The 14,305-nt window shown below is 47.9% G+C and overlaps 2 protein-coding genes across 2 annotated transcripts; one reads left to right on the forward strand and one right to left on the reverse strand.

Annotated features, from left to right (window-relative positions):
- Nucleotides 1-7,747: 7,747 nt before the first annotated feature.
- Nucleotides 7,748-9,186, forward strand: LOC109784353 (uncharacterized). Its single transcript, XM_020342943.4, has 4 exons — nt 7,748-7,932; nt 8,002-8,210; nt 8,419-8,648; nt 8,740-9,186. Exons 1-4 carry the CDS (start codon nt 7,826-7,828, stop codon nt 9,016-9,018), a joined length of 825 nt encoding a protein of 274 aa, XP_020198532.1. The 5' UTR covers nt 7,748-7,825; the 3' UTR covers nt 9,019-9,186.
- A 91-nt stretch (nt 9,187-9,277) lies between these two features.
- Nucleotides 9,278-13,692, reverse strand: LOC109784354 (S-adenosylmethionine carrier 1, chloroplastic/mitochondrial). Its single transcript, XM_020342944.3, has 11 exons — nt 13,463-13,692; nt 13,187-13,269; nt 11,633-11,709; nt 11,371-11,461; nt 11,099-11,152; nt 10,927-11,022; nt 10,613-10,702; nt 10,178-10,229; nt 9,977-10,038; nt 9,803-9,883; nt 9,278-9,660 (listed from the first exon to the last, which is right to left on the reverse strand). The coding sequence occupies exons 1-11, from the start codon at nt 13,518-13,520 to the stop codon at nt 9,532-9,534; spliced, it is 873 nt and encodes a 290-aa protein (XP_020198533.1). The 5' UTR covers nt 13,521-13,692; the 3' UTR covers nt 9,278-9,531.
- Between the last annotated feature and the right edge of the window lie 613 nt (nt 13,693-14,305).

A 14,305-nucleotide genomic window follows, 5' to 3' on the forward strand; every position in this document is an offset into this window, starting at 1 on the left:
TGCAACTAGTGCATGTCAGTCGGTGGAACCTGTCTCACGTAAGCGTACGTGTAAGGTCGGTCCGGGCCGCTTCATCCTACAATGCCGCCGAAACAAGAAACGACTAGTAGCGGCAAGAAGAATTGGCAACATCAACGCCCACAACTACTTTGTGTTCTACTCGTGCATAGTAACTACGCATAGGCCTGGCTCATGATGCCACTGTTGGGAATCGTAGCATAATTTTATAATTTTCCTACGTTCACCAAGATGCATCTATGGAGTATACTAGCAACGAGGGGAAGGGAGTGCATCTACATACCCTTGTAGATCGCGAGCGGAAGCGTTCCAATGAACGTGGATGACGGAGTCGTACTCGCCGTGATCCAAATCACCGATGACCGAGTGCCGAACGGACGGCACCTCCGCGTTCAACACACGTACGGTGCAGCGACGTCTCCTCCTTCTTGATCCAGCAAGGGGGAAGGAGAGGTTGATGGAGATCCAGCAGCACGACGGCGTGGTGGTGGATGTAGCGGGTCTCCGCAGGGCTACGCCGAGCTTATACGAGAGAGAGAGAGAGGTGTTGCAGGGGAGGAGGGAGGCGCCCAAGGCTGTTGTGTGCTGCCCTCCCTCCCCCCCCCTTTATATAGGCCCCCTGGGGGGGCGCCGGCCCTGGAGATCAGATCCAAGGGGGGGGCGGCGGCCAAGTGGGGGGGAAGGGGTGCCTTGCCCCCCAAGGCAAGGGGGAACTCCCCCCCCCCTAGGGTTCCCAACCGTAGGCGCAGGGGGGGAGGCCCAAGGGGGGCGCCCCAGCCCACTAGGGGCTGGTTCCCTTCCACTTTCAGCCCACGGGGCCCTCCGGGACAGGTGGCCCCACCCGGTGGACCCCCGGGACCCTTCCGGTGGTCCCGGTACAATACCGATAACCCCCGAAACTTTCCCGGTGGCCGAAACTGGACTTCCTATATATAATTCTTCACCTCCGGACCATTCCGGAACCTCTCGTGACGTCCGGGATCTCATCCGGGACTCCGAACAACTTTCGGGTTTCCGCATACATATATCTCTACAACCCTAGCGTCACCGGACCTTAAGTGTGTAGACCCTACGGTTCGGGAGACATGCAGACATGACCGAGACGCCTCTCCGGTCAATAACCAACAGCGGGATCTGGATACCCATGTTGGCTCCCACATGCTCCACGATGATCTCATCGGATGAACCACGGTGTCGAGGATTCAATCAATCCGTATGCAATTCCCTTTGTCAATCGGTATGTTACTTGCCCGAGATTCGATCGTCGGTATCCCAATACCTTGTTCAATCTCGTTACCGGCAAGTCTCTTTACTCGTACCGCAATGCATGATCCCGTGACTAACGCCTTAGTCACATTGAGCTCATTATGATGATGCATTACCGAGTGGGCCCAGAGATACCTCTCCGTCATACGGAGTGACAAATCCCAGTCTCGATCCGTGCCAACCCAACAGACACTTTCGGAGATACCCGTAGTGCACCTTTATAGTCACCCAGTTACGTTGTGACGTTTGGCACACCCAAAGCACTCCTACGGTATCCGGGAGTTGCACGATCTCATGGTCTAAGGAAAAGATACTTGACATTGGAAAAGCTCTAGCAAACGAAACTACACGATCTTTTATGCTATGCTTAGGATTGGGTCTTGTCCATCACATCATTCTCCTAATGATGTGATCCCGTTATCAATGACATCCAATGTCCATAGTCAGGAAACCGTGACTATCTGTTGATCAACGAGCTAGTCAACTAGAGGCTTACTAGGGACAGGTTGTGGTCTATGTATTCACACATGTATCACGATTTCCGGACAATATAATTATAGCATGAATAATAGACAATTACCATGAACAAAGAAATATAATAATAACCATTTATTATTGCCTCTAGGGCATATTTCCAACACCCTCTTCTTCATTCCCCCCTCAGGGGGGAGCTGCTTTCTTCCTCCTCCTCGTCGTCCTCGGCGGCGGAGGAGTGGGTTTCGGTGTCTTCGGACGTCACGTCCGAAGCACCCTTGCGGCGGAGACCACTTCGGGTCTCCTTGGTCTTCTTCTTCGCCTACTTCTCCAGCGCCTTGTAGGGCGTCGGAACCAGCATCTTCGCCAGAAGCGGGATCTCTGGGTCCTCTGGCAGCGGAGCCGGACACTGAATCCGCTCCACTTTCTTTGTCCAACCCTGAAAAAGTAAAATGGGGGAGCTCAGACATTCTCCTTGAGTATATGAGCGAAGGATATACCTTGATAACACTGAAAACTTACCGGACTGGCGGGATGGGTCAGGTTGTACCCACGGTCTTCGGTTTCCTTCGGCCACGTTTCATCGGCCTTGAATAGCACCTTCCAAATGCCTTTGTGCGTGACGCCGAAGAAATGCTGCAGGGTTTGGTGCTTGGCCGGATCAAACTCCCACAAATTGCAGGTCCGGCTCTGGCATGGAAGGATCCGGCGAGCTAGCATCACCTGGATCACGTTGACAAGCTTGATGTTCTTGTCCACCATGCTCTCGACGCGCGTCTGTAGCACGGTCAACTCGTCCGATGCAGCCCAATTCAGGCCCTTCTCTAGCCAGGAGGTGAGCCGCATTGGGGCTCCGGACTTGAATTCGGGCGCCTCGGCCCAGGTGGCGTCGCGGGGCTCTGTGATATAGAACCACAGTTGTTGCCACCCTTTGACGGTCTCCACGAAGGAGCCTTCGGGCCATGTGACGTTGGGCATCTTGCTCACCATGACACCTCCGCACTCCGCGTGCTGGCCACCCACCACCTTCAGCTTCACATTGAAGATTTTCAGCCATAATCCAAAGTGGGGTGGGATGCGGAGGAAAGCCTCGCACACGACAATGAATGCCGAGATGTTGAGGAAGGAATTTGGGGCTAGATCATGGAAATCCAGCCCGTAGTAAAACATGAGTCCGCGGACGAATGGGTGGAGAGGAAATCCCAGCCCGCGGACGAAGTGGGGGATGAACACTACCCTCTCATGGGGCTCCAGAGTGGGGATGATCTGCCCCTCGGCCGGAAGCCGGTGGGTGATTTCCTTGGCCAAGTACCCCGCCTTCCGGAGCTTCATAATGTCCTTCTCCTTGACGGAGGCGACCATCCACTTGCCCTGTGCCCCGGATCCGGACATGGTGGCGGAAAAGATGAGAACTTGGGCGCTGGAGCTCGAGAATGGAGGAGGCAGAGAGAGAGAGAGAAGGCGTGGGTGAAAGAGAGGAATCCTTATCCCCTTATAAAGGCAGTGAATATCAAGCGCCTCCCGACTCACCTTAAAACTCAACTGTTCCCAAGGGTTGTGCAAACGGCACGGTTGGATTACCCATGCCCGTATTGATGAGAATTCCACTAAAAGGGGACACGATCTCTGCTTTGACAAGACGTGCCAATGAAGACCGCATCTTGAAACGTGGAACGGGAGAAGAAAACGGTTCAAAATAATGACCGGGCAGACGTGATGTCACCTTACAAAAAGTTGTCAGCGGATTGGACTCGTGAAATATTATACTCTCTGTGGTTGTGCGTGGTACTTGTGTTGCAGATCCGGACACGTTCATTGTGTCCGAAGACTATCTTGGAGTATTTGGAAAGGGAACCCGCCTTGCAATGCCGAAGACAATTTGCGCGTCGGACACCTCATCATTGAAGACTGGTTCAGGGGCTACTGAGGGAGTCCTGGATTAGGGGGTCCTCGGACGTCCGGCCTGTTGGACATGGGCCGGACTAATGGGCTGTGAAGATACAAGACCGAAGACTCTACCCGTGTCCGGATGGGACTCTCCTTGGCGTGGAAGGCAAGCTTGGCGACAAAATATGAAGATTCATTTCTCTGTAACCGACCTTATGTAACCCTAGATCCCTCTGGTGTCTATATAAACCGGAGGGCTAGGTCCGTAGAGGCCAATCATCATAACCTTAGTCATACAGGCTAGACTTCTAGGGTTTTAGCCATTACGATCTCGTGGTAGATCAAATCTTGTAATAATCATATTCATCAAGATCAATCAAGCAGGAAGTAGGGTATTACCTCCATAGAGAGGGCCCGAACCTGGGTAAACAATGTGTCCCCCGTCTCCGGTTACCATCAACCCTAGACGCACAGTTCGGGACCCCCTACCCGAGATCCGCCGGTTTTGACACCGACAAGATGGAGTAGTTTTCAATGGTGAACATCACTATGTTAATCATATCTACTATGATTCACGCTCGACCTTTCGGTCTCAGTGTTCCGAGGCCATCTGCATATGCTAGGCTCGTCAAGTTTAACCCGAGTATTCTGCGTGTGCAAAATTGGCTTGCCCCCGTTGTATGTGAATGTAGAGCTTATCACACCCGATCATCATGTGGTGTCTCGGCACGATGAACTGTAGCAACGGTGCATACTCAGGGAGAACACTTGTACCTTGAAATTTAGTGAGAGATCATCTTATAATGCTACCGTCGTTCTAAGCAAAATAAGATGCATAAAGGATAAACATCACATGCAATCAATATAAGTGATATGATATGGCCATCATCATCTTGTTCCTTTGATCTCCATCTCCAAAGCACCGTCATGATCACCATCGTCACCGGCTGGACACCTTGATCTCCAACGAAGCATCGTTGTCGTCTCGCCAACTATTGCTACTACGACTATCGCTACTGCTTAGTGATAAAGTAAAGCAATTACATGGCGATTGCATTTCATACAATAAAGCGACAACCATATGGCTCCTTCCAGTTGCCGATAACTGTGTTACAAAACATGATCATCTCATACAACAATTTATATAATCACGTCTTGACCATATCACATCACAACATGCCCTGCAAAAACAAGTTAGACGCCCTCTACTTTGTTGTTGCAAGTTTTACGTGGCTGCTACGGGCTTAGCAAGAACCGTTCTTACCTACGCATCAAAACCACAATGTTTTTTCGTCAAGTTTGCTGTTTTAACCTTCAGCAAGGACCGGGCGTAGTCACACTCGATTCAACTAAAGTTGGAGAAACAGACACCCACTAGCCACCTGTGTGCGAAGCACGGCGGTAGAACCAGTCTCATGAACGCGGTCATGTAATGTCGGTCTGGGCCGCTTCATCCAACAATACCGCCGAATCAAAGTATGACATGCTGGTAAGCTGTATGACTATTATCGCCCATAACTCTTTGTGTTCTACTCGTGCATATAACATCTACGCATAGACCTGGCTCTGATGCCACTGTTGGGGAACGTAGTATTTCAAAAAAATTCCTATGATCATGCAAGATCTATTTGGGAGATGCATAGCAACGAGCGGGGAGAGTGTGTCTACGTACCCTTGTAGACCAAAACGAAAGCATTAAGTAACGCGGTTGATGTAGTCGAACGTCTTCGCGATCCAACCGATCAAGTACCGAACGCACGGCACCTCCGCGATCTGCACACGTTCAGCTCGGTGACGTCCCTCGAACTTCTAGATCCAGCTGAGGCCGAGGGAGAGTTTCGTCAGCACGACGGCGTGATGACCGTGATGATGAAGTTACGGACGCAGGGCTTCGCCTAAGCACTACAACGATATGACCGAGGTGGAAATCTGTGGAGGGGGGCACCGCACATGGATGAACAATCAACTTGTGTATCTATGGGGTGCCCCGCTCCCCCGTATATAAAGGAGGGGAGGAGGGGGCCGGCCGGCCTCATGGTGCGCCCCCAAGGGGGGGAATCCTACTCCTACTAGGAGTTGGTTTCCCCCCTTTCCTAGTCCAACTAGGAGGGGAAGGAAGGGGAAGAGAGGGAGAAGGAAAGGGGGGCCGGCCCCCTTCCCAATTCGGATTGGGCTTGGGGGGGCGCACCCCACCTCTTGGCCGCCTCCTCTCTCTTCCACTAAAGCCCATGTAGGCCCATTAAGCCCACGGGGGGTTCCGGTAACCCCCCGGTACTCCGGTAAATGCCCGAACTCATCCGAAACCATTCCGGTGTCCAAACATAACCTTCCAATATATCAATCTTCATGTCTCGACCATTTCGAGACTCCCCGTCATGTCCGTGATCACATCCGGGACTCCGAACTACCTTGGTACATCAAAACACATAAACTCATAATACCGATCGTCATCGAACGTTAAGCGTGCGGACCCTACGGGTTCGAGAACTATGTAGACATGACCAAGAATCACTTCCGGTCAATAACCAATAGTGGAACCTGGATGCTCATATTGGTTCCTACATATTCTACGAAGATTTTTATCGGTCAAACCGCATAACAACATATGTTGTTCCCTTTGTCATCAGTATGTTACTTGCCCGGGATTCAATCGTCGGTATCTCAATACCTAGTTCAATCTCGTTACGGGCAAGTCTCTTTACTCGTTTCGTAATGCAATATCCCGCAACTAACTCGTTAGTCACATTGCTTGCAAGGCTTATTGTGATATGCATTACCGAGAGGGCGCAGAGATACCTCTCCGACAATCGGAGTGACAAATCCTAATCTCGATCTATGCCAACTCAACAAACACCATCGGAGACACCTGTAGAGCATCTTTATAATCATCCAGTTACGTTGTGACGTTTGATAGCACACTAAGTGTTCCTCCGGTATTCGGGAGTTGCATAATCTCATAGTCATAGGAACATGTATAAGTTATGAAGAAAACAATAGCAATAAACTAAACGATCATAGTGCTAAGCTAACGGATGGGTCAAGTCAATCACATCATTCTCTAATGATGTGATCCCGTTCATCAAATGACAACACATGTCTATGGCTAGGAAACTTAACCATATTTGATTAACGAGCTAGTCAAGTAGAGGCATACTAGGGACACTCTGTTTGTCTATGTATTCACACATGTACTAAGTTTCCGGTTAATACAATTCTAGCATGAATAATAAACATTTATCATGATATAAGGAAATATAAATAACAACTTTATTATTGCCTCTAGGGCATATTTCCTTCACATGGAACCCGTCATAGATGGGCGGTGTTAAAGTTGTCTATGATATGCCCAAGGTGAAAAATCATTCGTGATGTGTGGCCGATGTTAACATAAAAATATCCATTTGTTTGCGGTGTCACAGTCAAAGGTTTTGTACTCTTGGTTTCTTTCAAGTCACCTTGGACTGGTTCTACTATATGCATGTTTACAATGGACCGGTTGTTTCCATTAAAAGCTAACCCTAGCCCTCATGCCTCCCTTTCATTTTCCTATCCTAGCCGCCACCTCAATGGTTGTGTCCAGATTGTGCGTGCTTCGTCAAAGGACAAAATGGTGGGCGGAGGGGGCAAGATTGTCCTCACCATTACCGCCTTATCGAATGTGAGGAGAGGTGAAAGCATTAGGGCGGGTATTTGTACGTTTGGTCATAGTAAAAGAGGGAGGTGATGACCGGATAAGGAACCAGAGAGGAAGGGGGAGCCACGGGAGGATGAGATGGTGTGTGTGTGTGTGTGGGGGGGGGGGGGGGGGGGGGGGTGGAAACTGACATCTCATCCAATGTTAGGAGAGGTGGAGAGGTGAAAACATTTAGGGGACGGGGGTGGAAATTGTCATCGTCGTTACCGCCTCATCGAATGTGAGGAGAGGTGAAAACATTGAAACGGGTGTTTGTAGGTTCGGCCACAGTAGTAGACGGGTGATCACCGGATAAAGAACTGAAAAGGAAGGGGGAGCCAGCGGAGAGCATGGCTCCGAGCTGGCAAAAATGCAAGTGGCACGTGGAAAACGGTCCGTTCAAGAGACGACGAGGGCACCATTTTTTTTAATGTCAAGGTGACTGGGTAATTCTTGTCTTGCTATAACTCTTCACGAGCAGCGAAGGGAAGAAGAAGGGGAAAGGGGATGGCCGCCGACACCGCCTACGCGAAGCGGGTGCTGCTCGCCTGCAACGGCGGCGGTGACGCCGTCTCGCGGGGGGTCGCCGTCGGCCTCGCCAGGCACGGCTGCAGGTACTCCCTCTCACTTTTCCCCTTCTTCTTCTTCCTGTTGTTCGGTTCTGAATCTACGCGCGCGTACAGGCTGGTCCTGGTGGGCGACGAGGGCGCCCTGGCCGCGACGGCGGAGGAGGCGCGGCGCTGCGCGGCCGGAGGGGCGGCGGCCGTCGCGGTGGTGGGGCTGGACTTCGCGGCCTGCGACGAGGCGGCCGTCGGCGCCGCGGTGGAGGCGGCGTGGCGCTGCTTCGGCCACGGCGGGCTCGACGCCCTCGTCAACTGCTGCTCCTACGAGGGTATGCACATACTATTGACAGACACTGATACACATGCCCAATTTTCCATCTGACAGAAATTTTTTTACACATGCCCAAGCCCGACTAATCACCAACCCAAATGTTTTGCTTAGTTCTTCTCTGAATCTTTCAGTCAGCTTATCATCCAGTAATTTCATCCATGAACATCTTTGAACCATGCATCTGTATTTGGCTACTGTATGAGAAGGGGAAGTGCAAGACTGCCTCAGCGTGACTGAAGATGAGTACAACAAGACCATGAAAGTCAACGTAATCACACCTTGGCTCCTGATAAAGGTCATGGCGAAGCGGTTCCGGGATGCGCAGTCCGGCGGTTCTGTAGTATGCTTGACCCAAATCATCGGCGCCGAGAGAGGATTGTATCCGGGGGCGGCGGCATATGGCACAAGTTTGGGCGCCGTTCACCAGCTCGTCAGAGTAAGCCTTATTTCCTGTTAATAACAACAAGCCTGAATGCTCACAGAAATCCTGAATACCTAAATGACCATGATGTTCTTCGTTTTTTCAGTTGTCGGCCATGGAGCTCGGCAAGCACAAGGTCAGGGTGAACGCCGTCTGCCGTGGCTTGCACCTGGGGGACAAGTTCCCTGTCTCCGTGGGGGAGGAGAAGGCCGAGAAGGCGACCGGGGAGGTGATGCCGCTGCGGCGGTGGCTCGACCCGGAGAAGGACCTGGCGTCCACTGTACTCTACCTGGTCGGCGATGAGTCCCGTTTCATGACGGGCACCACCATCTACGTCGACGGCGCGCAGTCCATCGTGCGCCCTCGCATGCGTTCCTTCCTGTAGGTAGGTTAGTCATGCCGATCCTGGGGCTGGTTGGCCATGTCTGGGTTTCCACATTCCATCAGGATGACTCCTGATATGTTGTTGTTGAATAGTAACAGCAGTTTGTGCAAAGAGATCAACTGTCATAATTAAGCGGTCTCTGTGAATGCAATAATTAACAGGGTTTAAGATGGTAGAGTAAAGATCAAAATTGACAAAGACTATCCAGAATCAACATGAGTGGCACAGCAGGCCCTTCTTCAGATTAAAAGACATAGTCTTTTTTCAAGAACAATCTGCTAAACTTTATTAAAGGAGTAATGTTTACAGGGACTCATACAGGATCATAACCATCGCCGACGTCAAAACAAACTCTTGAAACTGATTGTATGCCTTACAGTTCTGGAACGAGAAACATAAAGCCCATCACATAAATTTGGAGCAAAACTTCAGGTGAAAGGAACGGGTAATGGTGTGGAGTGAGGAGCCGCAAGTCAGCATAGGATGCACAATTGGTTTGGTTGGTTGGTTGGTTCACTCGTCCTTCTCCGCCAGCGCAGCCTTGCGGCTGCTCCTCTCAGCGAGCACCGACTTGGTCTTCTCCAGCACGCCGAAGAATATGGATCCGCCGATGCCGATCCACAAAACTCGAGGCTCAATGCCCTGCAAGCATCGTCAAAATCATAAGAAGCATTGTGGTTAGCATTAGCTTATCTAACAGTAATTTTTAAAGAGTTTAAACTGTTTTTCTCACACACAATAAAAAAAGGAAACGTTCGAAGTGACTGTATCGGTGGTACTATACCTTCAAAAAGGCGCCGGGACCTTCCTCTCTCAAGATGGTCTTAGCACAGCTTACAATTCCAGAGTATTGCTTTGTTTGCCCCTGCAATAGAAGTTGGAACCATTCGGTCAGTACTCAATTATGTAAAAACGGATTTTGGTGTGGAATGTTCCATTTAAAGGGGGAAGGATCCACCTGAATCATCAACCTTGTCTTCAGAACATCGAGGGGGGTCGTTATAGCGCCAGTAATCGCACCTAGCAGAAATGAGGTACAGGATATATGATAGTAATCTTAGGCCAATGGGGGGATATAAGAGCAGGAAAAGTGCGAAAGCAAATACAATAAGTGTTAAGAATGTAAGTTGAAAAAATAAATTGGGAAATTTGGTTTTACCGGCAAAAGCACCAATTAGTGCATTCTCTGGATCCTTCAGCTCCCTCTTTGCCTGAATGGGTCCATGATAATTTCAGTTAAAGATAAAGTTGGAGAACAGTTAACAGAAATTACTGCTCCACGGGGCAGTAATAGGATTTGATGGAAACAGAAAGCAGAGACACATTTTGCATAACTGAGTCACGGGCATCAGGATGTGTCAGCAATGCAATGGTACGACGAAACAATCATGTCCCCAAATCTATGACATGCTATTGAACTGAACAACATTCATCAAGGTACAAAATCTATGTAGGTGTGAGTTCTCAATCCCATATCAAGAATTCAAGACTGTAAGTGTTCTGAAGCATAGAAACAAGAGCATGTGTGTTCATGGGAGTAGCTAAGAATGAATAATAGGTATAGTTAGTATATCCGCAGTGATGGACTAAGTACCATAAGCTTGTAACCAATTCGAAGTTGCTCATATATGCAGAATTGAATGGCATCAAACGGAAGATCTCGAAGTAAAAATGAACCATAACCCTGCAAACAAAAATAAACTAGTGTTAGAATGGATAAGATGATGATGTCTATCATGTGACCGCATTTTCTTAACAACCAAATTAATAATTGTCCACATATATTTTAGGGAAAATCAATGGATTCAAATCATTATATTTCTCTTGATATATGAAATAGCAAGGAAAACTTAGATCTAATATCGGTCAATATATTGTTCACAAACTAAGAGCTCAGAAGATACATACAGCAAAAAGACCTCTAAATCCTTCCTTGGCAACTATGAGACGAACAGCATCAGGCGCAGTCCTGAATTGACCAGTTTGCATCCTTTGTTTGACCACCTGAATGCAAAGCAATCAATTTTTGATGACAAACAACATTTAATGAACAGAGAATAGAAAAGAAAAAGATACTGACCTCTGTGGGGACACGAATGAGAGAGGCACCCAACCCTCCAACAGCACCTGCAGTCTGTAGCATCCTCATTCAGAAAAAAGGCTGGCATAAACCAACATGCTTAAGGGAGTAAGAATACATAAAGATGGTGTAAAATAACATTATTTGTTTTAATCTTAAGCGTTATAAGGGTCGTCGACAAGCTTGCTAGTGTAAACATGACAAAGTGAAAAATAGAGTGTGCCTTGCTGTAAGCAATCAGCTAGTGCAACATAAAGTGTGTATGGACTTACAAGATGAGCAACAGCACTCAAATTTTCAGGAAACATGTCCAGTAGCTTCCGTTTAGTTGGTTCGTATATTCCCACAAACAGAGCAGAAGCCCTGCAATAATTTACAAAGCAGCTCAAGAAAATGACAACAGTATATACTGGAGACAATTATGGCAGCGATTTCATCTCATGAACAATGGATACGCACATTGTATGAGAAGTTGTGGTGCAATGTGAAGAGAATGCTATACTAGTGTAACTGTTTAACATGTTGTAGACTCACGGGAGAACACCGACAAGATTTCCACCCAATCCAGAATACAGGCCTTTCCATTGAATTTGACTTCCAGCTCGAGCAGCCTGCAGATATAAAGAAAAAGAAGTCAGACAAAATGTGTGTGCTGGATTGTGCATTGCCTGTAAGCCATTAACATTTAGAAAAGAACAAGACTTCTCATAGCGAGACTAAATAGTAAACAAGAAAAAATTATACTGGCACTATAAATGATGGGCATAGTTTTATTAGTTAGTGAGTGAACACTTGGACAATAGTAACAAACATTTCTGTTAGCTGTGTAACTGTTACATAAACAAGTGTGTATTATATCTGGCAATAGAGAAATGCCCTGCACACTGTTTTACAAGGTCAACTGGAACTGAATTACTAGTAGACTACTAAAGTATTCTATCTATGTGACCTTTGTTTGATGAACCTACTTCTCTAGTTACTACTGTCTGGCTAGTTGGAATCAGTTTGCAAAATAATTCATGTTTTGCGTGTTATGAGTTAATCAACCCCTCTCATAATATAAATTCCTTTTTTTTACAGGCAAACAGTAGGGTAATCCCCTACAGTGTAATTTTCATTGATATAAGGGAGGATAAAATAAATTCCTTTTTCACAAATTGATTTATGTTTTATGTGTTAATTAGTTCCTCTCATGTACTTCTTTGGAAACTTGGACATTATAAGCTGACCCTTTAATGAGCTTGCAAGAAAACATATTAAGAAACATCCCATCAGAAACAGTCCATATAGCCACATACTATATGAATCCATGACATACTACATGTAGATTAGAGATTCAGATGCCTCAATAATCTTTTGAAAGTGGCCTCAACAATCCTCAGAGCCTCTTTTATAGACCAAAACAATGGTGCGTTATATTGGTGAGGAGATTTAAATCGGGTTTGAAGCAATTGTTCAGAAACCAAGCAAGTCTGAAATCTACAATATAGTAACTTTGAAGCAATTGTATATGGTGATTAAATGGAACAATAAGCACTGCTACCACCACACACTGGATAAAATCGACAATTCTTTTTAATGTGTGTATCCTGCAACAGAAGAAGAAGAAGAAGAAGAAAAAGAAGAAGAAGAAGAAACTTTCACGGTTGATGACTGAAAAACCCGAACATCTCCTGTGTTTGCTAGTACCGGCCAGTAGTTCACACTAGCATGGCTGTGTTTGGTTTCGAACAGGTAGGCCATGTATAAGGAACACAATGAAGGTTGTCTTGGTTAATGTCATTCAAAAGTTGGAAATAGGTACATACACTTTTTTGTGGTTTCCCCAAATTGGGAACAGAGATTTGTGCCAGGTTCAGACATGGCATCCAGTGCAGGTAGTACAACATACAACAGGCCGTCAGACAATGGCATCCTTAAGCAAGTAGTAATTGCTGGGAATTCAGTGCAAGACAACCCGTTGCTTGGGAGCAGGCTCTGGGGTCTGATTGACCGGCCATTGCATTGCAAACAAGCAACATCGGGGGCTGAAGTGCACATCTTCAGACAAAAAAATTGGCACTGCTTGGAAGTGCAGAAGTGGCTCACCTGAAGCCTGGTCTTGATGGTGTCGATGGGGTAGAGCGCCGTCTCCACCACGACCCCGGCGGCGCCTCCGGCTATGACGCCCTCTGCGGGCAGGCGAGCAGGAACAAAGAAACCAGCACACATAGTCAGTCCCCTCCATCTGCGACTGACTGCAAGTAAGGCTGCAGAAAGCGGAGCGAGCTTGCGCTGCGCAACTAACAATCCACGGGCGGAGCGGAGATGGACGCGACGGAGAGGGAGAGGAGGAGGAGGAGGAGGAGGAGGCGTGGGGCGTACCGCAGAGGATCTGGAGGAAATTGAAGGGCTTGTCTTCCCCGCCCCCGCTGGCGCCCATGCCTGCCCGCCCGCCCGCCGCCGCCCTGCCTCTGCGCGCGAGGCCTGGAGGGAAACGGAAGCTTGAGCCGGCCGCAGGGGAGCAGAGAGAGCGCACCTGAGGAGAGGAGATGGCGAGGGGACAAGGGTGGATTGGGGAGGGGGAAGAAGGGTTTTCCTTTGGGGTTGGGGATTGGGTTGGGTCCGGTTGGATGACCGGCTGGGCCTGTGCACTAGGCCCACTCGGCCCCTACCTCTCTCTCTCTCGCCCGCGCGCCGCTCAAAGCGACGGGAGAAGAATCCATGGCCATTACCTCACGTATTTTTTGTCTGTTCTAACAAATAAATCCATTTCATGATTCTTAAAGTATTATCCAAAATTGCTTGATAATAATCAGGGAAAACTCATATAATACACAACAAAACATGCATGGTACTGAATGCAAATGATCATATATCCAGAACAATTCTTCACCTCTTATTTAAAACAATCTTACCACACAATAAGGAAAATAAATGCATTCATATATTTGAAAGTAAGCTCATACATTTGAGGAGAGTTTCTCATGTGTGCCACAATATATGTTCATGTAATACAAGTATTGTTTTTTCTATAAAACAAATGAAAAGAAGAAAATCACATGTGAAATTAAAATTAAACAAGAAACAGAAAGAAATGGAAAAAAGAAACATGTTGTCAGGACCGGCCAAGCGGACACGTGTTGAGTATAGATTTGCTTTCTCACACACGTCTACATAATTAGAATGCACACTGCCAACACTAACACACACTAAAGATCATACCAG

The sequence above is a fragment of the Aegilops tauschii genome, chromosome 5 (assembly GCF_002575655.3).
Source record: "Aegilops tauschii subsp. strangulata cultivar AL8/78 chromosome 5, Aet v6.0, whole genome shotgun sequence".
In the NCBI taxonomy this organism is placed as follows: domain Eukaryota; kingdom Viridiplantae; phylum Streptophyta; class Magnoliopsida; order Poales; family Poaceae; genus Aegilops; species Aegilops tauschii.